This window comes from Equus quagga, chromosome 3 (genome assembly GCF_021613505.1).
Source record: "Equus quagga isolate Etosha38 chromosome 3, UCLA_HA_Equagga_1.0, whole genome shotgun sequence".
In the NCBI taxonomy this organism is placed as follows: Eukaryota; Metazoa; Chordata; class Mammalia; order Perissodactyla; family Equidae; genus Equus; species Equus quagga.
In genome coordinates, this window is record NC_060269.1 from 14,598,763 (window position 1) to 14,624,487 (window position 25,725).

The 25,725-nt window shown below is 37.4% G+C and overlaps 3 protein-coding genes across 5 annotated transcripts in view; 1 reads left to right on the plus strand and 2 right to left on the minus strand.

Moving 5' to 3' along the window:
* Positions 1-303: 303 nt before the first annotated feature.
* On the plus strand, positions 304-11,770 carry EXOSC9 (exosome component 9). The gene is made up of 12 exons (XM_046657035.1): positions 304-466; positions 750-844; positions 1,596-1,715; positions 1,833-1,935; positions 2,850-2,987; positions 4,635-4,717; positions 6,116-6,248; positions 7,301-7,389; positions 8,035-8,181; positions 8,793-8,977; positions 11,174-11,252; positions 11,623-11,770. Exons 1-12 carry the CDS (start codon positions 401-403, stop codon positions 11,705-11,707), a joined length of 1,323 nt encoding a protein of 440 aa, XP_046512991.1. The 5' UTR covers positions 304-400; the 3' UTR covers positions 11,708-11,770.
* Positions 11,771-11,923: 153 nt separating this feature from the next.
* CCNA2 (cyclin A2) lies at positions 11,924-18,528 on the minus strand. The gene is made up of 8 exons (XM_046657037.1): positions 18,061-18,528; positions 17,060-17,303; positions 15,665-15,777; positions 15,044-15,267; positions 14,174-14,381; positions 13,617-13,730; positions 13,044-13,177; positions 11,924-12,677 (listed from the first exon to the last, which is right to left on the minus strand). The coding sequence occupies exons 1-8, from the start codon at positions 18,271-18,273 to the stop codon at positions 12,629-12,631; spliced, it is 1,299 nt and encodes a 432-aa protein (XP_046512993.1). The 5' UTR covers positions 18,274-18,528; the 3' UTR covers positions 11,924-12,628.
* An 843-nt stretch (positions 18,529-19,371) lies between these two features.
* Positions 19,372-25,725, minus strand: part of BBS7 (Bardet-Biedl syndrome 7) — a 35,435-nt gene continuing 29,081 nt past the window's right edge. For 2 of the 3 annotated variants that reach the window (XM_046657048.1, XM_046657047.1), the window contains exons 15-19: positions 24,814-24,978; positions 22,416-22,525; positions 22,190-22,293; positions 21,935-22,058; positions 19,372-20,221 (exon numbers count right to left, since the gene is read on the minus strand). In XM_046657048.1, the coding sequence (XP_046513004.1) occupies positions 20,088-20,221; positions 21,935-22,058; positions 22,190-22,293; positions 22,416-22,525; positions 24,814-24,978 (637 nt within the window). In that variant the 3' untranslated portion in view covers positions 19,372-20,087. The other variant, XM_046657050.1, reaches the window with a different exon arrangement.

A 25,725-nucleotide genomic window follows, 5' to 3' on the forward strand; every position in this document is an offset into this window, starting at 1 on the left:
AAATCTCAACACCCACATCTGCAAAAAGCAGTAACACCTGTCTAGCCTACCCTGCCAGGAGTGCGGAAAGGGTGGACTGTGAGATATTAATTTCTATCACTGATGGTTACTTTGGAGTCCTTTTTCTCCTACTCTTTACGATAAAAGAAATAGTCCTTTCCGTTCGGAAACTTGCCCCCTCGAAGCTCCTTAGCTTCTCCCAGCCATCCCCACCCGCTCCAACTTCGCTTTGAGCCTGCGCTCTAGCGACGGCCCCCCAGCCTTTGCTTTCTCACGTCAGCCGCCGCCCTTTGATGACGTAAATCTCCTGCGCCGCCGAGCAAGCACGGCGCGCGTGAAGAGGCTCCGGGCCCCTTTTCTTCACGGATTCCGGTCCCCGTGGGTCCCCTGACCCGACAGCATGAAGGAGACACCACTTTCAAACTGCGAGCGCCGCTTCCTACTCCGCGCCATCGAAGAGAAGAAGGTAAACGGCCCCCGGGTCGCGCGCCGCCCGCAGCCTTCCGGCTTGGACGCGCAGACCTGGCCCGCGCAGGCCCGGGAGCCCCTGGAGGACGGGCTATGGCTCCAGAGGGTTGTTTCCAGGCTCGAGTCACCCCAGCGACTGTCAGCGCCCGGGCACCTGGTTTCTTCCTTCCTATGGGGGTCGTTCGGATCCCACGTTTCTCAGGGTGTTTAGCCCAGGGTACAAAGTAGCTACTCAGTAAATATTTGTTAAAGAAATAAACGAATGAACATTGTGCTTACAGCGGCTGGATGGCAGACAAACCTATGATTATAGGAACATCAAGATTTCGTTTGGAACAGATTATGGGTGCTGTGTTGTGGAACTTGGGAAAACAAGGTAACAAAGGATTCAAATTAGATATACGCTCAATAGGGAGACGTTTAAAAGAACCTTATTGACTCAGTTGTTTACAAAGCACCCAGAAAATCTGAGCAGTACTTTGTTTAGCTGCCAAAAATAAGCATATTTTCTTTACTGTAAGATTTTTGTGTTTTATAGTCACACTTTAAGGTTTTCGTTGTAAATATGTTTTGTCACATGAGTGTTACATAGTTCTTTCCGATCTCTATAAATCGTATATACAGCCAGCAGTGACTGCACTGAATTTGTTTCCAGCACTTCTCATTAAGTAGGTCCTACTTTCCTCTTTTTCCTGGGTGACATGAGATTTAGGTTTTTAATATTCATTTGGAAGTTGTGAGGATATTGGTCAGATAATGTTAGTGAACCATGCCGTGTGAAAACTTAAGAAATCTCAAGTTTTTGTGCCTTCTTGTATCAGTAAATATTTGTTTTAGAAAAGAGAAGGTCATTGATTTTTTTTTTTTAAAGTCTGGGAAATAGTCAATATTGTAATAAGAGATATTTTTTCCCAGTCATCTCTTTGGGTATGCCAATATGTGTTTTATTTCTGTATATATTCTACTACTGCTATACATGTAATTTCCACTTCTAATGATATATGGTGTGCAGTGTGTTATTACTCAGAGTGAGACTGGAACTTAGTTGTTAGCTGTTTTGGTTTTCTTCTTTTTTTAATTGGAAGGGAATTACATTTAGTTAACAGATTTGTACTTTATCTTTACAGAGTTCTTGGGCAGGTTTCCTGTGAACTTGTGTCTCCAAAACTCAATAGGGCAACAGAAGGTATTCTTTTTTTTAACCTTGAACTCTCTCAGATGGCTGCCCCAGCTTTTGAACCTGGCAGGTATTTAAGTCTTTTTTCTTAAGCCGCTTTAGCTAGAGGAGAACCTAACAGCAGTGAGCTATTGTTTTAATGCCTGGTGTTATACTTCATGACGTTAGCCCATTCCTATTTTCGTAGGCAGTCAGATCTCTTGGTGAAGTTGAATCGACTCTTGGAAAGATGTCTAAGAAATTCGAAGTGTATAGACACTGAATCGCTCTGTGTTGTTGCTGGTGAAAAGGTGGGGAACATGCCCAAAATTCTTAATCTTAGGATGAGCATTGTTGATTCATGGATCCCTCTGTATCTGATTTCCTTCTCAGAGCTTCAGTTAATTCAGTTTTATGCTGGCCCCCTTCACTTCAAATGTTTCTCAGTGCTACCCATAAAACTTGGTGTTATCTCTCTCTGTAGGAACAAAAAAAATTGGTGAAAATAGCAACTTGGATTTGTGTAAAATGTCTTATTCGAAGCATTTGTAGTTTTTCATATATTCTCATTTATTTTCTTATATTATTTAAGTGAGTTGATAGAAGCAGGTAATGTTTTCCTTTTTTATGGATAAAGAACTGAAGAACAGATTAAATCCGTTTGGATAGTGACTTATACAGGGCCACACACTGAGTCAGTGGTAGGCTGAATGGGAAATCTCACTCTCAGTAAATTGTGCTACACGATGATATTAGAACTTTATTCTTGATTAAGGTATTTAACCATCTTTTTGACTCCAGAGAAGCCACTTACTTAGCCTTTCCACATTCCATACTTGAATATGAAACCTCGTATTCGCATTACTTGTAAGGTGAGCATAAATATTGTCAAGTAGACCTAAGAGTTTGAGGTTTTTAAGTTAGAAGACACAATAAAAATATGATTAGGCTTGGGGTTAGGGAAATCTTAGTATTAAATGTAGAGTGGTTCTGTTTATTTAGAGTATATATTTTGTTGTCAAATGACTCATAGAACGCTGAACTATTGGTATTTCAGATGTTGGTCTTGCTTAACATTTTGCTAAATATATTTTTGTTTTTACAATAGGAGTAACTGCATGTTTTAACAGCAAGAGAAAAATTTGCACACAGTGTTACTTTTCCTTATAAATAGCCACTGGTTGTGATCAGTTAGGTTTCATTTTTGTTTTAAATTCACAACTAGGTTTGGCAAATACGTGTGGACCTACATTTATTAAATCATGATGGAAATATTATTGATGCTGCCAGCATTGCTGCAATTGTAGCCTTGTGTCACTTCCGAAGACCTGATGTCTCCGTCCAAGGAGATGAAGTAACACTGGTAAGCTCCCGTGATATGAGCCAGGCTCCTTCCTATGAGTGAATGAGTATCCTTGATGTGCAGACAATGTGTTATTAGTGAAGTCTTGTAGAAGGCAGTTAGGTATGTTCTAAAATTTGTTCATGAAGCAGAAACTGCATGTGGTCAAAATTGCCTTTGGATTCTCTTAAATATCCTGTATAGAAGTGTCTGTCAATAAAAGCATTCCCTAGCCTGGTTTTCTAGAATAGAACTAGGTGACTTCTTTGGATTGAGCATTTAGATGAAGTGGTTGGCTTATGTTTAGGGCTCACATATGTGAAAAATACATGATTTTTAGCACAATCAAATACTTGTGCTTACTTTCTGGCAAAAGTCCATCAGAAACACCTGGAAGGCTTGTTTAAACATTGCTAGGCTCCACTCTCAGAGTAGGATGGGGGTAGGCCCTACGAATTTGTACTGCTAACAGAGTTCCCAGGTGATAGTGGTGCTGCTGATGCGAGGACCACATTTTGAAAATTGTTGACTTATGCTATTTACATTTTCTTTCTCTTTTGTGCTGACTATGTCAGTTTATATAAATTATATGCTAGAGTAATGAAAATGCACTGTGGTGGTAGTTTGATCCTGAAGTTGCAAAAGGAAACATCAGATGCCAAATTCTCTAAGCAGTCATTCACGATGCTGCTTTTAGGCATTAGACTCGAGCAGGCTCTTTAAAGACTTAGAGGTAGGGACAGAAGTTTATTAACAATAGAGACATTTTCCTTTGGAGAAGGGAGTTGGTATAAGGAAGAAAAAAAAATAGAGTGCAATTAGTAGACGAAAAAAAGATATCAACTAAAAAATAGTAGAGAGTTATTCCTGGTGGTGATGTAAAATGGTACAGACATGTTGGAAAAGTTTGGCAATTTCTTAAAAAGTTAAGTGTAAACTTATACGGCCAAGGATTCCATGCCTGGGAATCTACTAAGGAGGAATGAAAGTCTCTGTTCACTCGAAGACTTATGTGAATGTTCGCAGCAGCATTATTCGTAATAGCCCCAAACCGGAAGCAATCCAAATGTTGATCAGCTAGGGAATGGACAAACAAAATGTGATGTGTCTTTACAATGGAATACTATTCAACAGTAAAAAAAAAAAAAAACCAAACTATTGATATATACTACAAAGTGGATGAAACACATAAAGTTGAAAGGAGGCAGACACAGAAGACTACCGACTGTTTGATTCTACTTATATGCAATGCCCAGAAGAGGCAGATTTATAGAAACAGAAGTAGATCACTGATTGCTTGGGGCTGGGAGTGGGAGTGAGAACTCACTCCAAACAGGCTCAAGGGCATTTTGGGGGGATAATGGAAATGTTAAAAAACTGGATTGTGACGATAGTTACGCAACTATAAATTTACTAAAAAGTGAATCCTGTACTTAAAATGAGTGGATTTTATGGTATGTAAAGTATACCTGAATAAAGCTTTTTCACCTGTGCATAAAGTTTTACAGACTGTGAGTGGCAAAGTCAAAGAGGTAATTATAAAAGAAGTTATTTAGGTGCTTACTGAGGAGTAAAGGAACTTAATTTTTTTAATATTTTGTGTCAAGATGATTTTTGTATGTTCCTAACTTAGTGACTGTGATTACTGAAACATTTATTTTCAAACAGTATACACCTGAAGAGCGTGATCCCGTCCCGTTGAGTATCCACCACATGCCCATTTGTGTCAGTTTTGCCTTCTTCCAGCAAGGGTAAGTCTCATCCTTGTCATGGGCCGAAATTATAAATGCAATTAGGAACGTTTTTGTTCTACTCAAATGTGCCATGGACAAATGAACAAACCCTTCCTTTAATATTAAAGCACCTCATAGTTCTGTTCTTTCTTTGTAAGGGCATTAGTTGGCAAAGAGCTTTCTCAATAGAAGTGACAAACTTTTCTATAATGAAGAGACTTCACAGTGTGTTTATCTTTTCATGGCATGCTTACAAATTTATGAATTTACCGCAACTTTGTAGTGTCTTATCTTTCCTAGAGATGTACAGGTGTTAAGAGAATTGTATGCTAGGCTCTAATTTGGGAAAATGGGGTGAGAATTACTGTGGATTACTGGAAGACAGAGCACTTTGGAGCACATTAGAGGGTGTTGTTATAGGAGCAGGTCGAAAGGAATGGTTCACAAATGGGGAAAAATCTAGTTTATTTCAGTTCTGCACTTTCTTCACAACTCACTGCTAATTCCGCCCATAACAGAGAACCTGGAGTCTTAGGTCCATGTAATGGTGTCTTTAAATGAAAGCTTCGGCCTTAAATCCCTTTAGAAACAAAGGGAGGTATAAATAAGATATTTTAACAATTTTATGAATAAGAACTAGAGAAAAACTTTTAGTCATTGTTGTGTAGAATTTCATGAGAGGAAAATCGACCAGCGCTGTCCAGTAAAAATGCAGTGTGAACCATACATATAATTAAAAATTTTCCAGTAGGTACATTAAAAAGGTAAAAAGAAACAGGTAAAATTAATTTTGATTTATTTTACTTAATATATCTACAATTTTAATATGCAATCAATATCTTAATTGTTCATGAGGTATTTTATGTTCTTTTATTTCTACTAAGTCTTTGAAAGCCAGTATTTTAGACTCATAGTACATCTCAGGTTGGACTAGCCGTATTTAAAAGGCTCAATAACCACATGTGACTAGAGGCTAAGATTGGACAGTGCAGAAATAGACTATTTTTTTAATGAGCCATTTGCAGAACCTAGAAGAACTTTAGAGTACAGGACATTAGGAAAACTTTAAGGGTAACCAAATTAATGTTATCTAAGTTTTTATTAATGAGTCACAAGTCATTTAATCAGAGTGATAACATTAGGTTTGGGTTATAGATTATTTAAATAAAACCAATATGAACTTAATGTGATTTTTACTATAATAGGAAGTGATATCCACTTAGCGTTCATTTTGTGTCCATAAAAACAGTAATTCTCTTGTCTCTTTTCCCACTAAAGTGACTCAAATTCACAAGCTCAGATCTTTACTGTGTTGACTTTATTAATGCCATTTTAAAAAAAAAATCCATTATCTTAAAATTGTCTGACAAGCATTCAGCCTCAGATTTGTTCAGCTCCATTTAACGTTCATTTCAGAACATATTTATTGGTGGATCCCAATGAACGGGAAGAACGTGTAATGGATGGCTTGCTGGTGCTGGCCATGAACAAGCATCGAGAGATCTGTACCATCCAATCCAGTGGTGGGATAATGCTGCTGAAAGAGCAGGTCAGTGCTTTGATTAATATTCCATTGAGATAGGTCTGTTTTAGAAGGTTTTTCTTGTTTTTTGACTAAAATCCAGCAAGGATATTTTCCATGATTGATGCTAAGATGTGTTAGAATCTGGTTTCAATACTGTCAGTATGCTCTGTTACCTGGTGGCTACAAGGTATCCTCCATCCTCCCCGTGGCTCCCATGTATCGCCCTCCAGAGTCTAACCAATCTGGATAGGGGAACACTGTTTTTCTTTGTGATGAAAGAGGTTCATATCCCTCTCAAAAAAAGAAGTGTCAAAAAGTAGAAATTAGGTAAAAAGATGGTTTTACTCTTAGAATTTGGGTGCTATAAGCAGTAGTTCTCAAATCCAGCTACTTAGCAGATTCACATGTGGGCTTCTAGAAACTAGATTGCCGTATAATATATAGTGCAGGTAGTTAAGAGCAGAGAAACTGCTTTAGTTGCTATTCCAGTTCTGCCTTCTACTAACTGACCAGTTTATCTGTAAGATAGGGAATAATGTTAATGTCGACCTTTAGAAGAATGTAAGGATAAATGGATATGGATATATTGCACTGTATAGCATATATTAAGTGTGCAGTGAATGTTAGTTTCTCGTCGTCATCATTGTCATTATTAGCAGCATCACGACCACTACCAGATCCTCATTTCCAGAGGTTCTGATCCATTAGGTCTCTGAGGCCTTGGGGATCTTTGCTTTATAAAACCTTCCCAGGAGACACTGCACGTCTTGAACTAGTGCTGTGGATCCCTCACACAGAGAGAAGTGAGTGCATCCCTGAGCATATAATGTATGCAGTGCTATCTTTTACCCTGTCAGAAAAGTTTTTATGTCTGTTCCCTTAACATGGTAGTCCTTCAAATATTTTAAAACTACTCTCAGATCTTGCCTTAATTTGTGTTCACATTGTATTATTTTCATATTTGAAAAAAAAGTCAGGCTTATATAGGTGGGAAAACTAATCTTGTGTTTTTAGTTTTGTTGAGAATGATATTTGGTTTGTTGTCTTTAAATAACAGAATTCACTTTTATAAATAGGTTTTGAGATGTAGTAAAATCGCTGGTGTGAAAGTAGCGGAAATTACGGAGCTAATACAGAAGGCTTTGGAGAATGACCAGAAAGTTAGGTAAGTTTAATTTTGCTAGAACTAAATGGTCCTTTTATAGATTTTTCTGTTATGGACCTTTCTTGCATTAAGGTAACCATATAATTTTCACACTCAATCTTTCCTTATCTATTAATTTCAGTTGGATATACTAATGTTCTTTGAAAATTGATTGAACTCTGTTATATTGTATTCCAATTTAAACATAATCCGTATTGAAAAGCCACATATTTTTCTGTAAAAAAATTAACATTTTCTTAGGAAAATCAATAACTCAAATTAACGGAAAGCACACAAACTGGAGTTGATTCCCATCTCTGCTTCTTACTGTGTGACATTAAGCAAGACCTATGACCCAGCACTTCAGTGTCATCTTCTATAATGTGGGATGTTCATGCCTACCTGGTAGGGCTGGTTTGAGGATTAAAGAGTAATATACTTTAAGCACTAGCATGTGCCTGGCACATGGTTCAATAAATGGTAATTATAGGAACTTTCTGTTATTTCTCTTGATAGGCATAATGAATTGGTGAGGTTAAGTTAGTCAAATAACTATTCCAATAGTTCTCATCTGTCAAAAGGATAAAAGAGTTTCCTTTTTTTTCCTTCCTGTCTTCCCTCCTATCATACCCCAACTCCCTTCCCGCCCCCAAAAACCCCACACAGGAAAGAAGGTGGAAAGTTTGGCTTTGCAGAGTCTATAGCAAATCAAAGGATCACAGCATTTAAAATGGAAAAGGCCCCTATTGATACCTCCGATGTAGAGGAGAAGGCAGAAGAAATCATTGCTGAAGCTGAACCTCCTTCAGAAGTGTATCTTTATTGGGTGTTTTTCAGAAACAAGAAGATTCATAACACTTTTGGCATTATTAGGGCTTTGTGACAGGTCTACATCCTGAAATTTGTTTTCTGAAACACTACTTTGTTAGAGAAAATATTTCAGATACAAGACAAGATAGTAATGAGTCATATTAAGTCAATGGTGTAACATCTACCTTCTCTTCAGCTATCCTACAAAAATGAGAAAATTCTCTATTTTAAGAACCAATTTACAGCATTTCATTTTTCTTGGGAAAATTGTTCTTTAATCTCAATGGCATGGTCAAGCACACTTTATACACTGTTACACTGTTCTTGAAATTACTTATTCAGCCATTCACCAAATTTGTTATTACAACTAAAATGCTGAGAGCCACTGCCTCTTGGTATTTCTCACCATTGTGTCCATAAAATCTTACCCAAGTTACAAATTTTATTTTCCTTCCTCATTGTTCAGCCATCCATCGTATAACTAGGAAGGTTTTTCCTAAGAATTTGTGGCACACTTCAGTCAGTCTTAAAAGAAGAAAAGTCTCATTTTCATCTTTTTCAACACTACATTAAATAGCAATGTTTTTGTTACTTAGTTTTCTTAACTTGTTAAGTGTCTCTAAACCTGTGCTATGGACTCCTGGAACTGCTCAAATTGGAGAGGGAATAGAAAACTCCTGGGGTGATCTTGAAGACTCTGAGAAGGAAGATGAGGATGAAGGTGGCAGTGATGAAGCTATCATTCTCGATAGTATAACAATGGACACTGGAGTAGAAGTCTCTAATATTGGAAGCCAAGGTAGGTGATACGTTATTGCTTTTATGTAGTATGTCTGTGTGTGTGAATATATATATAACGTATGCCATATTTTAGGGATCTTATTTTTATATCAGCAGTTCCTTTTTTAGAGGAGCTAAATATTTTGTGATTTAAATTTCAACTAAACTGTTGAGGCTATCTGCAATATTAACTCCAATTCTTTCCCAAAAGAGTATGTTTATCTTTTTGGTGTAGTGGTACTCTTTGGCATGTAAATGTAGTGGTAATTTTTAATTAAAAAAGTTTTGTTCCTTTTGTATATATATCTGGGCCAGTTTTAAGGGGATGAGTTTCTTGAAGACCTGATTCCTGCCTATTTTTCCTTTGTATCATTTCTAGACTTAAAAAGCCCATACCGTTACGTGTATTGGAGTAGTGCTGTCCAAATAGAACTGTTTGCAGTGTTAGAAATGTTCTCTATCTACTCCGTCCAGTATAGTAGCCACTAGCTACATGTGACTATTGAGCACTTGAAATGTGGCTTGTATGACTGCAGAATTAAATTCTAGGTCTTATTTAATTGTAGTTAATATAACATTAAATAGCCCCATGTGGCTACCATATTAAACAGAACAGTATTAGAACATACAAAATTCTAGAAGTACCCGGAATACTGTGGTCTTAGATGTTCCTTGCATTCTGAAAGCTGTAGAACTGGAGAAATTGTTTTTACCTGTGGATATTTTTACTTTTCTGAAAGCCAACCCTGTGCTTAGCCCATACTAGACAATAATCATGAATTTTTTTCTTATGTAGTAAAAACAGAAATCTTACAAGGATGGAGTTAGGAACTAGGCTGGCAGAGAACTAAAGGATGCACTTAGTAAATCTGGCTGAGAAAATAGTGAAGGTGATAGCGTTTAGGTGTGTAATGCACATACTTGCCTACCTTCAAGAAAGGAAGTTATTGCCTATAAACATTACTGAGAGCCTACTGGGGTGTTTTGTAAAGAAAAAATCCCCATTGATTAGGACCTTTATTCAACTTTCCTAGTGCTTATTTCTATCGGGTATTATTCTTCCAGACCTTGTTCCGTGTATTTGTTTACTATATATTCACTGATGTAAGCTGCTTAAACACAGGGACTGTGAATGAATCTTTAGAAGGTTTTCCATGTTATTACATATAGATCAGCCACATTTTTTAAATGCTGCATAGAATTCTCTAGTGTTGAATGTAACTAGTTGGCTTAATCATTCCCTTATTGATAAATGTATATTATTATCTTGTTAGTATTACAGTGCTACAGTGAGCATTCTTGCATATGCCTCTTAATATATTTGTGAAATATTTTTCTAAGATTCAGAGTTTAATAGACATTCAATTGCTGGTTTAGAGTAATATTTTCAACTGAGTAATGAAGATGAACCTAAGATAATTGGGAGGATGGAGCAGGTAAAGCCTTTCTAAAGCTATGAACAAGGGATGAAAACTAATTGAAAACTCAAAATATAAAGAATTGATATACCAACAACCAGCTGGGAAAAGGGTCAATTCACTTTTTATATATATCATTAAGGTTCAGGAGGAAAACAGGCAAAAGATACAAAGTAATCCTCAAATACAAATGGCCAGTAACATCTTTTATGGCCAACCCTGGTAGTAATAAAGGAAATAAATTCAAAGCAAAAATAAGATAGCACTTTTTGACTACTATATTGGACAATATTAAATACCAGTATTGGCAAGGGTGTCTAGGAAAATGGGTTCCCTCACACACCATTTCTTGGAAAGTAAATTGGAACAATATTTCTGGAGGGACTTAGCAAAAATATCTTTTAGAGTCTATGTCTTTGATGCAGTAATTCTGCTTCTAGGTACTTTCCTTCCAGTTTTGCTTCTAACAGAGAGGAATTAAAAATTTAGATCTCCAACATTAGCAAATTCTAAGATAAATTGTGTTATCTTCTTAAAGATTTTTCTCTGTAACTTTTCTATCATGACATGTATCAGATGATTGTAATTAAAGAATTTTTAGGAAATAAAGTACACATTGCTTTTCAGAGCTCTAAGGAGTTACTTCTGAAAGGAAAGAACCAAGTAGATCTGTAAGCCTCCACCTAAAGAGTAACGTGGGCTCTCTGTGGAAATGGAGTTTTAGAACTGCTGAAATAAATCCTTGTGGAAATTTTCCAAGAGCCTACTTATATTGCTTTCTTAACGTTTTCTTAAAGATGCCCCTATAGTACTCTCAGACAGTGAAGAAGAAGAAATGATCATTTTAGAACCAGACAAGAATCCGAAGAAAATAAGGTAACAAATTTCTGGTTTATTTCAAATATATATACATACTGAAGACTTTCAGAGGCTTGCTTTCTGGTTTATTCTCATCTTAGGCTACTATAAACAAAGACGTCCCTTTTTCATTCTTCATGTGGTTTCTTCAACCTGAGATTTATAAATATTAGGACCTAATTCTGTAAAGCTGGATGTCTTTCAAAGTTACTGTATTTTACTCTCATAGTTGGCAAATGTTACATTCTACTGGAAAAAGTAAGTAAGGCCCCTTGTTTTGGTGATCCAAAATTTAACAAGCAAAGTCGTGTGAGTCTGGTAAATCATCTGTGGAATCAGCTTCTAGTACTAATACTGTTAGTAAATTGTTAATTTACTTTATTCACAGAACAAAGACCATCAGTGCAAAACAAGAAAAAGCACCAAGTAAAAAGCCAGTGAAAAAGAGAAAAAAGAAGAGGCCTGCTAATTAAAGCTCACATAGTTGTATATTTGTGTATATAACTATTAAAAGGGTATTTATTCAGTGCTAACAACCTTGGGTATTTTTTATTCACAAATCCATTATAAAATCTAGTCCTTTTTTCAACAGTCATACATTGCTTAAAGACGGGGATACCTTCTGAGAAATGAGAAATGCATCCTTAGGTGATTTCATGGCTCTGCGATACCAACTGATGGGACCACCGTCATATATGTGGTCCTTCGTTGACGGAAATGTCGTTATGCAGTGCATGACTGTATAGTTTTTTACATTATGCTTTAAAATAAATGTTCTGGAGAACTTCTTAATAGGTTTTAAATAATTGTCATTTTGGTTAAGTATAAAAGTTGATGAGGAATGAAAAAGCATTTTCATAGTGTATACAAAGGGCTGAAAGAGTCTTGGATCATCACAACTGATAAATAAGCACAGATTTATTATGTCCACATCAGCAAATTGGTCCAGTTGCTTAGGAAAATGAAAGTCAGAACTTTTGTCTGTTTTCCTAAAACTATTTTTTAACTTTAGGAGAAGCCTTCCCAGTCCCCATTCTATAGTAAACTAATTTTTCTGAGTGAAATCTCAAAGTCAAAGTCAAATTTTTATCTCAAATTAAATTTGACTTAGAAACCAAGTTTTCCAAATCAATTTATTATTAATTCTTATTCTTATTATCCTGACAGCTGGCATCATTAATACTTTAACAAAACCACTTAAAATTAGCCAAATATCTAAGATAGTTACATGTACAAAAGATATACAAATTAAAACCATTTAAAAAGTAATAGATACCATAATTTGTACTTGACCATAACTTCTGTATTCAGAAATGATTGTAAAATTAAACCTGGGATAAAAACTGTACATCATATACTTTGAGTGATTTACATCTTAAGGCAGTCTTTCACTGTTACACGTTTAGTGTCTCTGGTGGGTTGAGGAGAGAAACACCATGATACCTGTAAGTAGGGGAAAAAAATCCATTTTTAGCAAACATTCATTGGGTGAAGGTCATGGAATAATGTATATACTAAGAACTCAAAAATGCTATTTCTATATGATTGAGTTAATGGTTATAAAATCATTGTCTGGTCCCCAAAATATGCATGCATGTGCCATTCCTCTCCTCTCTTCTCCCTCAAATGCAAGAAAAAGCATTAACTGCAACCTATTCAAAACACATGGCCTGCTAAGAGAGCAGTTTCCTAGGGAGGCTGTGCCTGATGTGTGACTCCTATAATAAAGTTAAAATGTCAAGGAACTCTGAACCATACAATAGCCCGGAAAAGCAAGCTGCTTTAATGTCTTCTCATGTTAATACTTACTTTGAATTTTTGTACTTTTCTCTTATTGACTGTTGTGCATGCTGTGGCGCTCTGAGGTAGGTCTGGTGAAGGTCCAGGAGACAAGGCTTAAGACTTTCCAGGGTATACCCAGTCTTCTGTGCTAAGGATTCAGGCTACAGGAGGAGTAGAGACCGGTGAGCTTTGCTTTTAGTAACACGTTAAACACGACGAGTTAGTAGTTGGCATTAAGCTTGAGGTTTGTTAAATTTCAGTACTGACACCTCCACCTAACATATCTTCCAGTTTTCTCAAGCCATTATTCTATCTCTTTTATGCTGACGTTGATCAATTTTTACTACTTTCCCTGCCAGCAGCAGGTCCTATGGCCCGAATTCTTTAAGCACACCTTTCAAGTGCAAGTAATAATTAAGCTTTCTACCTAACAAACGTGCTGTTAAATAGGTAAGACACTTTAAACAGAGCAGATGGTTGAACGGTTTTGCCAGGTCAGTACATCAAGTCAACCATCAGTGGTATAGGACAAATATTTAACATATCTGGCACAAGCGTTTAAGTCACAAGGTAGATGTGTGAAGACATCGTAATACATACCCAGCTTTGTCCTGTGACTGTGTAGAGTGCTAAATGAAAGGCCGCTCCAGCAATAACTGACGGCAAATACTTTAGGTATGGGTCAGCATCTATCAAACTCAGCTCTCCCAAAAACTGGAATGAGAAAGTGAATATACCTTATGAGCACAAGAGCCATGGAATTCAAACCTCAAATCCTTGCCTTCTGACTGAATTTTTTCCAGTCTTTCAGATTGGCTCAATAGCAACCATAGAAAAAAATTTCTACAGCAGCATCTGTAAATAAATCCACTATCTTAGTGTTTTGCTCCATTCTCATCCTGTATTTTTTCCCTCTTTTAGTAACTTTTAAAACGACCTTTCTGGCTACCATTTCCCAAGACTTCCTCCTCGTGCCACCACTCCTAGTGCTTTCCCAATTTATATTACCTTTTGCCAATGGCAGGCTTTCATCTGTACTGCAGCATTAATCTGTCCCCAAAATACTGAATCCCTTGACCAAAGCGGTATAATGAAACCAGGGCTTGTCCCTAATCGTGACCCAAGAATCTTCATTCAACAAAATGAAAAGAACTTACCATTGCTAAACTTTCAACTTTGCCGTTTGCAGACTGCTGGTGCAGAAAGTATTGGGTAAGAAACTGATTGACTGTCGGTGCGGCTAAGTCAAAAGCAAGGACTTTCAAAACTAAGTGCTCCATTCTCAGAACTTGTTTCTTGGTATAGGTATCATCTGTAATGTACACAAACTCTGCTACTTCTGGGGGGTATATTTCTTCAAACTTTCTACAATGAGAAAAGTTTTAAGTAATCAGTCCTTCTAAAAGAGAAGCAAGCTTGTTTATCCCAATTCTGAAATCCCTTTAGCAGAATACATAGAATGAATCCAAAACCTACACTCTCCACCAACTGCCTGTTTCCACTGACTGGGTAAATGCTAATTGAAAGACCCAAATCAATAAAAGGCTTTTGAGATATTTCTCCCAGTGCAAAGGAAATAAATGAGAGGCTAGAGACTTCCCAAAACGGGAACGATGCCAGAGTTCACCAACTGACTGAAATTTTAGGAAATTTTCTTAGAGAAAAATAAACGTTTTATGTTTTAGTTTTTAAATTTAGTTTTCATGTCTTAATGGGAAGATAAAGATTTTGCTTATATGCCAGAAAGCACTTTTTAATGGAAGGAACCATATTTTTAAACTTTGTAATCTGGTACTAGTGTATTAAAATGTAGACTGTCTCCAAGTTCATTCAAGAAGGTACTCTGAAATCCAGATCTGGGAAAATTAATGTTAAAAAAGTTTCATACACACTGTCACCCATAAAGGAGTCACTGACTCTCTGCCTTGTGTAGTATGTTAAAACGTCCCACTATTAAAAATCATAATTTCTTCCCTACCCAGAAGGGTACTCATCACTTCTAATCCAACAAACCAAGCTTGACTTACGAGGCTAACAGCATAGCAGCAGTGCCCACAAGCTGAAGTTTTCCTCTCAACACGGACATCGATGAAAGGAACCTATCAATGTAGTTCACAGCTAAATGCAGGGTCTCATTTTGTAGTTTATATTCTTCTCCTACTTCAACTAACCAGTCCACAAGGATAGCCCTCATACTGTTAGTGATGTCTGGCTGTTTCTTCATGTAACCCACTTTAGGCTTACATTTAACCTGTTGAGAGAGTTACTTAGTATAGTGTTAAAATTGCAATTAGATTCTTCCATTAACAAAGATGCTAGGTGCTAGAAACACAAGTATAGAGTAATTTACTAGCAGTTAAAAAATTTAAAAACATAATCCTCTCAATTTCATTTCTCCAATTGAATAAATAACAGTATAAAAAGTGGATACAGGAGCCGGCCCAGTGGCATAACAGTTAAGTTGATGCGCTCGGCTTTGGCGGCCCAGGCTTTGCAGGTTCAGATCCCGGCATGCACCTATGCACTGCTTGTCAAGCCATGCTGTGGCAGGCATCCCACATATAAAGTAGAGGAAGATGGGTACGCGTGTTAGCTCAGGCTAATCTTCCTCATCAGAAAAAAAAAAAATGGATTCAGAGATTCTTTACCTCCATTTCCCTAAGGTATGTGTGAATATCCTCATGGTAGTCTGGTACTTCATTAACACTTACTGGCTTTTCATCTTCCGATACAATTGACATGTCCATATTATGTGGTGACTCTAAGAGAATTCAAAAGTGTGATTAAGTTCATTGTTTAATTTTCCATTTAATAGGTAAAAGTGATTGCCCTTGTAAGGAGTCCCATACTACGAAAGCATTTACTTCATCCAACTAAACAGGGCTCTTCATGACAAAGTTCAGAGAACATTTCACACTGGTTTTAGTACATCTGTCCACTTAACTTTGGAACAATTTGAGTTAACAAGAAAAAATACTGATAGGCCACTAACAAGAAAATGAGATCGAGGATCAGGCCTTATGTTAAAGTATCATTCATCTTCCATGAGAGAGGAGCAGATGGCACAGTAGATCTGTTAGGACAGACTTAAAATCCAAGTTTTGAGATAATATCTAGGATTTGCCCTCAGAGTTTGCAGACCCCAAAATCAGACACATTCAAAGCATGATCTAGGCAATAACTACAAGCAGGGCTAAGAAATGTGTTGATGAGAAAATTGGATTTGTTATGGGCAGTTCAAACAAATTAACACTACAATCAAGTTATTCATTTTTTGTATTTTTAAATTATCTTTTGAAGCAAAGAATATCATCCATTATTCTTTTTACTTCACGGTGCACTGAGGTTAAAATTTGTTGCAAATTTTAAATAAAAACACACAAATTATTTTATTTCCAAAGGACTTTCCTTCCATTCCCAGACTACCTCTCATCAGTAGAAGTAAAACTAAAACTAGGTTGGCTTGAGTGAGCTGTCCAGTGACTCAACAAGCCTACGGTAAAGAAGCAGCACAAACTGTGGGCACAGCTGTCCGTGGCAGCTACTTCATTTACACGTGGTGAAGTGCAAACAGCCACGGTTCGCATATTGACTCATAGGAGGACAACATCCCTCTCTGGTATCAGATGATCACTCAGACCAGTTTTACAGAAAAAAATTTTAAACCTGGAAAAAATTTAAAGCTAAAATAGATCTCACAATATTTAAAGCTGCATCCTCAAATAGCATTCTCTGAAGTGGTATGTACAAAGTGAGTCTTATGAATACAACTGAAATTTATTCTCCCAATCAAGCAAACATTTCCAGGATCAGATTAAAATAAGTGTTTGAGATTTAATTAAACTGATGTGATTGGCAGTGTACCAAAAGGACCACCTGATTAGGACTAAGTCACACCCTTTCTAAACATGTTACATTAAACCTATAACACTATGTAGTAAGGATCAGGTAAGATAACGTCTTGAAATGTGAAATATCATTAATCCAATCTATTTAATAATTATAATTACATTGATTCAACACAGATGTTCTTTAAAACTTACCAAAACTACCATCCATTGGATAATCAAGAGGTGCCAGTGGTTTTCTTGGTCCAGGCAAAGTAATAGCTGAATTCAAAGCCAGGGCATCTTCGCATTCTGTTTTTTTAGATTCACCTGGCCTCTTCTGTGGCTCCTCTTCTGCTTCATCCACATGAATGGTAAATGCAGGCTGTTTACTGTTTGCTTTCCAGGGAGGAACAGTGACATGCTCATCATTTATAGGAAGATCTTTAAGAGGAGCAACCTAAAAACAAATGAATAACTGGCTTTGAGCCTATTAAATGGACTTTTGCTTTCTTCCCTCATGGGTCTCAGCCTCTGCTTTTACTCCCAAATACTCTATCAGGAAAATTAAACTTTCTGGGGCAAAGGCAAGGAAGTTTTAGTAGTCGAAGAAAGAAGGGATGTTCTAATTTATCACAGGCATTCCTACGAAGGTTACAGAAAGAGTCATACTAAGTGCAATTATGCAAAACTAATCAAGGCCACACGATGGGTGGAGTGGCAGGCCGAGAGATGACAAGTTTAGGAGAGATGGCAAAAGTGTTGGTTCACCACTTTCGCCCCAGGGTGGAGCAACAGAGCAAATCCGGTAAAATGGCGGAATTTACCAAAAGCAAAGTATTTTTTTATACCATTTCCTAAAGTAGAGGTAATCTCTTAACCATATGGGGAGGAGAAAGGGGATCTGGGTCCTAGAGCAGTGCCTGAGGTTTAAAAGCAGAGAGGAAGGCGCAGAGGTGTGCAAAGACCACGCTTATGTTGTAGGGCTTGGTTTGACCCATTATAGAAAAATACTTCCAATAGAGATCAGACAGGCAACATAATGCACAGTGCGGGCAAGGAAAGTGATGGGAGAAACTACCACAGTGGCATCCCATGCCAGGAAACCAGGGATCAAGGGGACTCCAGACCCAGGCCTCCTTCTCGTCACTCTCCTCTGCCTGCTAAACCCATGCAAAACTCCTGCTTGGCCCACCCTCCTGCAGTTCTCTCTTTACCCGTCGCGTTTTGGGCCTCTGCTGCGGCGCTGGACCGCGAGGGTTCCCGGCCTTTAGTACCGCCAGCCCGGCCCGGGTCCGGGGCTGCTGGGCGGGCCCCGCCTTCTCGGGGTTGATGTTCTCCTGGTCCTCCTGGAGCGCCGTTTGCTGCAATGTTAGCAGCGCCGAACCCGCCTCGCGGGCCGCAGGCCCGGGCGCGGAGCTGCCCAGCATCACTGCTCCCGGGGGCGCGGCGGGATCAGCCTGCGGCGCCAAGCAGCGTGCACTCCGTCCCGCCGACCGACCGCGCCGAGGAACGCTCCAGCCGTAGCCGCCCGCCGCAGCCCGGGCCAGCCTGCCCGCCCGCTTGTGATCGCGTGGGACCGGAGAAGTTGCGAAAGGCGCACACAGGCACTGCCGGGCGTGGAGAGCCAAAGACACACCGGAGAAGCAGAGAGCAGCCCGCCGGAGCGGCGGCTGTTCATGCAGTTCAAGTATCCCGCGACTATTGAAATGGACCAATGAACAGGGCCGGAGCCCGTGACGTCACGAGAGGCGACGCGGTCGCAGGCGAGTGAAGACGGCGGCGAAGGCAACCGAGCAAGGGCGGGGCGGAGAAACGTCGAACGGCGGCGGGAGGAAGGACGCCTGCGCGGCCGGAGGGGCGGGGCCTGAGCTTAGGGTGACTTTAAACGGAGCCACTAGGCGGGCTCAGGGCGAGCGCTGTTTCTAGGGTAAACTGAATTCAACTTTATCAGTTACTAGTGGGCCGCCCCAGCCTTTAGCCCTGGGACCACCAGGTAGCGTGACTGACTTGTTTCCCAAGGTCTAAAGTCTTCACGGCCGCTCGCTGGCCTGGTGTCTTCACGGCCGCCGGGTCATCCTCTCATCTGTTCCCGGGAGGAACGCTGGGCACACGTCAGACGGCTGTGGTCAGGATTCAGTGATGTGCGGAAATCACTTAACGCGCGGCTCACGCAGTAACTGGCACTCAAGTGGCAGACTATATTAATGTCATCTTACCATTTAGGGGTTTCTTCAGTCTTAGGCTTGTTATTTTTCCTAATGAAGATGCAATTAATTTAAGGTGCCACCTTGAACCACTTTTGATATATATCACAAATAGGAATGTACTACAAGAAATTCAACTAGACAGTCATTAATTTTTATCTATTTTTCCCCAAGTTGGGTCAACAGAAAACACCCAGTGAAATTCTAGTGACCTAGACATAATTGTGTTCCGTTTAGAAATGAAGGTGATTTAAAAATAGTAAAAACAATATGACCTTATTAAAATAAAACTCTCTTAGCGATATGTGCTTTCAACAAATTTTCACATTTAATATACAACAAAGCTTGCACATAACTAATAAATATAATGGTATATAATTAAGAAGCATTATTGTTTTCTCTCAAATTCATGAGTGTGCCCTTCTTGAAAACAGAAAGAATAGCTTATTTCCCATTATAATCTTTATAGCATTTTAAAACAACCTTTAAATACAATATTCCCCTGAATATGAAATACAAATTAAGATTAATGAACAAAACTTCGATACTCTTAAAGTCATATTTCCCTCCATATATGATAAAAAGGAAATTAGTGGATACCAGTGCAGAAAATCTAAGCAGCCAACACTATTTCTTCACTATTCACATAAATATATGTTGTGAAGATCAAATGAAGTAACATGTAAATACATTTTTGAAAACTGTAAAGCAGTTTACACATATGTGGGTGTAGTTTGTTAAATATTTGAATATATTTTTATTTTCCAAATATTATTTCTCAATTTAAAAAAAATCCACTTACAAAATATTCACAAGTCTCTTATAATCATTCCACTTGTTTTTTCTTAAAAAATTCTTTTTATTTTTAAAAAGCTCCATTTGTCAAAAGAAAGCATTACTTTAAAAAGTCATACCTCAAATATTTTTAGATGATATTAAACAGCATTTGAAATAAAAGTAGGTACAATTAACTTGTAATTCTGTTTTAAGATTTTTTGTTTAAACAGACTTCTTTGAAACTTTAGCTTGTTTATATTTCATGCAGCATCAAAGAAAGCAATTAATGCATTTTGGTCATAACTGTCCAGAATCTCCAGTAAAAGAGGTACTTTGGTTTTCACATTGGTCCCTTTGAACTTGAACTTATCTATGAAAAGATCAGTGATCATGCCTACAAAGAAAAATGTTAGTTCAATTAATGACACAGTATTTAATCTAAGTGAGTAATTGCTTGAGAATCTATTTCTAAGCACCCATAATTCCATTATTTAATATACACAAACCTAAAAGGATTGATGCTTAAAAAATATTTATTTTGGGGGGATTTTAAGACAAGTTTCAAAATATAAATCATTTGGCTAATAACTGTCTTAACAATTGGTTAGAAGCTATTAATTCAGACAATCAACTGCTGGCCACTTTTGAACTGCTATTGGCATATATAACATCACAACAAGTAGTTTGTTTTTCCTACCAAGCTGACCATTTTGACATAGTGTAGACAGATTCTGTTCTTAACAGCTTTATTTGAATTAAAGTATTCCATTATATATTGACCATTCTCGGGATGTGACTTGAAGAACAAATATTCCTGGGTTCAAAGATCTGGGCAAATTATGTCACCTTTGACTTTTCTCATATGTACAATGGGAATCAAGCTGTCAATTCTTCATCCAAGACCCTTGATGCAAGATGTGTTTCAGAATTTTTCATATTTTAGGAATATAATAAAAGGAATATACTATATATGGCATAATCCCCAAGAGGAGTGACTGGCAGCACCTGACAACAAGACAGAGCAATGTTTCTGCAACAAAATATATACATAAATATTTACACTAAGTGCAATAAAAAAGAACATAAATAACCTCATGTCAGTTTAAGTGAAGTTTTGTCATTAAATTAATTCAGATATGTCAGATTTGTTGCCAAATGATTTATGAAAAAAGCTTTGGTTTTCAAAGCTTTCTGGATTTTGGAATTGGTGATAAGAGATGGTGGTTCTGTATCACCCATCTTCTAAGTTGTTCTAAGGATAAAAGATCACGTGTTTGCCATATAGTAAATAGTAAGATATTAGATATTATTCTTGTAGTTTGTGAGCATGTATCTGGGTATAAAATAAGGAATTCATTAGGCAAGCTTCAGTGTAGATTGATGACACCACCCGACTCTACAGAAGACTTGGCATAGTGCCAAAAGCATGCATTTTGGGGCATGGAAGCTATAATGTAGGCTTTGCCACTAAGTACCTATGTAACAACCAATTCTTTAGTTTTAGATTCCAGTTAAAAAATGTGAAAAATGGAGATAACACCATCTACCTTGCCAAGTTGTAAGGATTAAATATCCCACCTGATTATGAGGATGTTACAACAAATAGCTGTGCTATGCACAATAAGTCTTATGTAAAGATTGAAAATAAAATGTTTTTCTTAAGCTGTTCCTTCCTTCCTCCCCCTCTCCCTCCTCTCATCTCCCTCTTGCTCCCACTTTTTTTCAATAATTTGTGAAACACTCAACTTCTCACCACCAAAGCAAAACGAGTTTTGAACAAAACCTGAAAATTATTTGTGTGAAATAGAGCCTAAATTTTAATGCTCCAAAGGTCATATTCATTTCACATCAGATTTTTTCATATATATAGATTAATTCACTGCAATACGCTTACTTCACTTCTTAATTTTTACTTGCATTTTATCAAGTATAAATATTCAATACTAAAACTAATGACAAAATAAACATTCTGCGCACTAAATTGGCTGTCACTGGTTCGTGACTGCTGTAATCTTTGCGTGTCCCCTCCTGCCCAGCTTCTCTCACATGATCCTCCACAAATAGCCAGTAGACAAGGAATACGGCACGGTATTTCACGTCCACTCACCATAGAGTCTTTCCAGATGTGCGGGCTGCTTTTTGTATTCTTCCTGTAGGTGATCTGCCTCCTCTAGAATACAGCGATATTCTGGTATCAGAAAGTTTGTATTTCCCTCATGAACCTGCAATTCCTTATTTAAAATGAAAAACAGAAGCACCTTAATGTTCAAAATTCAATCCAGTGGAGCTTTAAAGTCTTTACAATTTTAGAAATCCCATCACAATAAAATAATGATCATGAGTCCATGACACATTTACTTACTTTTAAAGCATCAATTAACTGCACTTTCTTAGCCAAAAGCAACTGGTACTCCAGCTTTGGGTGGATTAGCTTTAAAGTGTGTTTGACTGATACTTCATTTATCTCTAGAAGGATGGAGCCAGGCACAATTAGATAAGTCACTTTGATCAGAAACACTCTTATTGTAACGACCACCACCAAAAAAAACCCCAAGAAAGAATGATTCATTTTTCTTTTTTTTTTTTACCGTATGATATGTTGAGGTTAATTTTCCTTTTTGTAGCTTCTTTAGAGAGAACATCTTTTAGGATGGATATAGTAGAAATGTTGTCAGATTTAAAAATTCCTTCTCCTTTTCTATAAAATTAATATTTTTTTAAAAGAAAAGCTTTAGTAGGCAATACATCAGGAAATATGTACAGTAAATACATATTTTGTGACTAGAACCTAGTGTTTAGATTTCATTTGATTTTAATTCTTTTATTTACATATTATTACATATTACAATAATACATATTTTTTACATCTTTATATTATTGGCATATTTTGCATTATGCCAATAATAGAAAGAATATTTACATATTTTATTAATATAAATATTAAATATTAATATAAAGAATATTTATATTAATTCAAGTTCTGAACAGACTTGTAAAACTAAAGATGTTCACATATGCTTCCTAAATATATCACAATATATAAAAATCCTTCATTTACAACTTTTGTCTTTATTTTCCCTAATAAAATTTCCAATAGCTAACCCCTATGTATATAAAATGCATTCAGAATTGCTTACCTACATAGATGTTTTTTTTTGATGTAATCACATAAATTACAGCCTAACTACATGTTTCATTCTTAAAGCTGATATCAAACCTAAGAGTAACATCATCTGTTCTTCCAATGCCACTTCTTCTGGTCACAGGACCCTCTTTTTCTCTAGGGAACCACTCCTTCTCAACCCATTCAGTTTCACTGGCATGGCCTCAATACCATCTCTGGGACTTGAGGGGGAAGCACTTAGCAGCGTATTGCATACCCCTGACCACAGAGGTTCATGGCTTAACAATGATCCTCAATCCTGGGACTTTTTACTGGAAGTAGTGAGAAAGAGAGGCTCTATGGTAGCTGAAGGATAAGTAGAGCTTTGACTGTTAAGAAGAGAATATTTAGGAACGCAGAATGGTAAAGCACAAAAGTGTGCTATTCTAAAAATAAATAATATGTCAGAGGCACAATGAATTGTCTGCTATAATTCAAGTCTGAGGTTCACTGTGGTACTTCCAAACAGGGGTCGATATTACAGGTTTAGACACAGATAAGATCCCCTGAAGGGTACAGTGAAACACCACCATAGATCTGATGCTAAAACCATTTAGATTTCTGGAGAGTTCTTGGTCCCAAAAGGTTGCATTCTGAGGTAAAAGTCTGTGTTCATTGCTGTGTCAGAACTTAGCATGGGAAAGTCTCAGCTAGGAAGCAGGAAGTTAAATACCTCAAGACTCTGCTCAGGGAAAGACTCCTTAAGAGACAGAGACAGAGAGAGGGTAATAAGCCCCCTCCTCTCCAAACAAAACAAAATTTAAAAAACAAAAACAAAAGATCAAATAAACACAAAGAACCTACAGATGTAGGAGAGAACGAGAATGTAAAGACCTTGAAGAAGTATGAGGGTACAGGCTCAAGGAGCAGACGTAGAGAAACAAGCCTACCCACGAAGTAGGCCACTTCACGTTCAGATAGGAAGAAAGGAGAAAAAAAGTAGCCTCTACTGTATTCACAAGTGGAAATTATGGGAACCTATGGGAGACGAGTGGGAAGTGATAGTGAAGTGCAACTGGGAGCTTGAGAAGAGTGAAAGAAGGTAACGACCTCGATCTCATAACATGACAGCTTCAGAAGCCTGCATGTTCCAAGCTCTGAAGTTCTGAGCCATTTCGTATTTTTGCAAAAAGAAATTCAATTGGACTTTTTATTGGAATTAGGATAAATGTTCCAAGCAATTTGGGAAGAACTGCCATGTTTACAACATCTTCATATTGATGACTACAGAATCTATTACTCCATTTAATCAAGTCTTTTATGTCAATAAAATTCTAAAGTTTTTTTCATGTAAGTTCTGCATATTTCCAGTAAAGAATATTCTGACAGGGGCTGGCCCGGTGGAGTAGTGGTTAAGTTCATGTGCTCCACTTTGGCTGCCCAGGGTTCATGGGTTTGGATCCCAGGTGCAGACCTATGCACCGCTCATCAAGCCATAGTGTTGTGGCATCCCACATACAAAATAGAGGAAGACTGGCACAGATGTTAACTCAGGGATAATGTTCCTCAAGCAAAGAAAAAAGGAATATTCCTACAGACGTCATATAGACATTTTGTTATGGTTATTGCTACTCTGAAAGGGTCTTTTTAAACAATTTATTTTCTAACTAGTTATTGTTGGGATTCGGAAAGATATTGATCTTTCATATTCATCTCTATTCAGTCATTTTTAAAACCCATTAATTCTACTTGTTTTTCAATAGATTCTCTTGAACAGTATAGTTTTCAATCATATTATTTGCAAATTATTCCTGCCTTACCTGAAAATTTAGACACCCCATTTATATGAAAACCCATATGAAGCAGTAATAAGTTTTACTTACTTGTAGGTGCTTTCAAGCTGTGTATCCAGGAAGGTGTTCTGAAAGTAAAACGTCATACATTCTCCTGCTGGAGGTTTTTCAGGAACTTCGGGCAGGCAAAACACCACCCAGGAGTGAACTTCGGCAAAACTGAACTGGCCTGTCAATGTTAGGGTATTCATCGGTCTGTAAGTTAAGGGCAGAGGTACACATTAGTGTCTGGGAATGCATGGAGGTATAACACGTACACAACACATTAACAAACAGAATTTTGCAATAGTAGCTAAACAAATATAAATGGTAGCCATTTACTTTTTCTCAGATTAATCTTACCCATTAGATAAATGAACATTTTGATTTTATGAAAGGAAATGAATGCTTATCTACATCTATGCTTTTAATATTCAGTTAAGTGACATAAATGGCTTGTTTTCATTATAATATACTTTACAAATAATCTTCAGTTTACTCACGTAGATTTCATTTTTTAAAAGTTCATCTAGTATTTCTACTATATAAACTACAAAACATACTTACACAAGAATCTCCTTCGGGAAAGAATCAGCATAATGTGAAGGCAAAGAACTGGGCTTTTAAGTAAGACAGACATGGACTTGAAACCTTGCTCCATTATTTACTAGCTGAGTGCCACTGGGCAAGCTAGGGAATAATATGCTCTATCTTGCAAAATCACACACACATGGTTGTAAAATAAATCAAACTTAAATCAAATGGATAATTATGAAGAGTTAGGAAAATGCAGAGTTTATGGAATTAAAGGCTCAGAAGAAATTTTAAGAGGATTCAGAATTAAGAACCCTAAGAACTAGGAGGGACTTCTGAGATCATCCAGACCAACCCTCTCATTTGCAGATGAGAAAACTAAAGCCCTGAGAGATTATTTTCCCAAAGTCACACAGGAACAGACATGAG

Bases quoted from the DNA above. Each gene is read 5' to 3' on its own strand.
- CCNA2 (XM_046657037.1), bottom strand. From the start codon at position 18,273: ATGCTGGGCAGCTCCGCGCCCGGGCCTGCGGCCCGCGAGGCGGGTTCG. The intron at 15,778-17,059 runs GTAAGTTTTAAA...GAATTCTCTTAG, and splicing joins TCCAATGGATGGTAGTTTTG to AGTCACCACATAATATGGAC. The intron at 13,731-14,173 runs GTAAGTTCTTTT...TTCTCATTCCAG, and splicing joins AAGTTGAAAGTTTAGCAATG to TTTTTGGGAGAGCTGAGTTT.
- EXOSC9 (XM_046657035.1), top strand. From the start codon at position 401: ATGAAGGAGACACCACTTTCAAACTGCGAGCGCCGCTTCCTACTCCGC. The intron at 4,718-6,115 runs GTAAGTCTCATC...CGTTCATTTCAG, and splicing joins TTTGCCTTCTTCCAGCAAGG to AACATATTTATTGGTGGATC. The intron at 8,182-8,792 runs GTATCTTTATTG...TAACTTGTTAAG, and splicing joins GCTGAACCTCCTTCAGAAGT to TGTCTCTAAACCTGTGCTAT.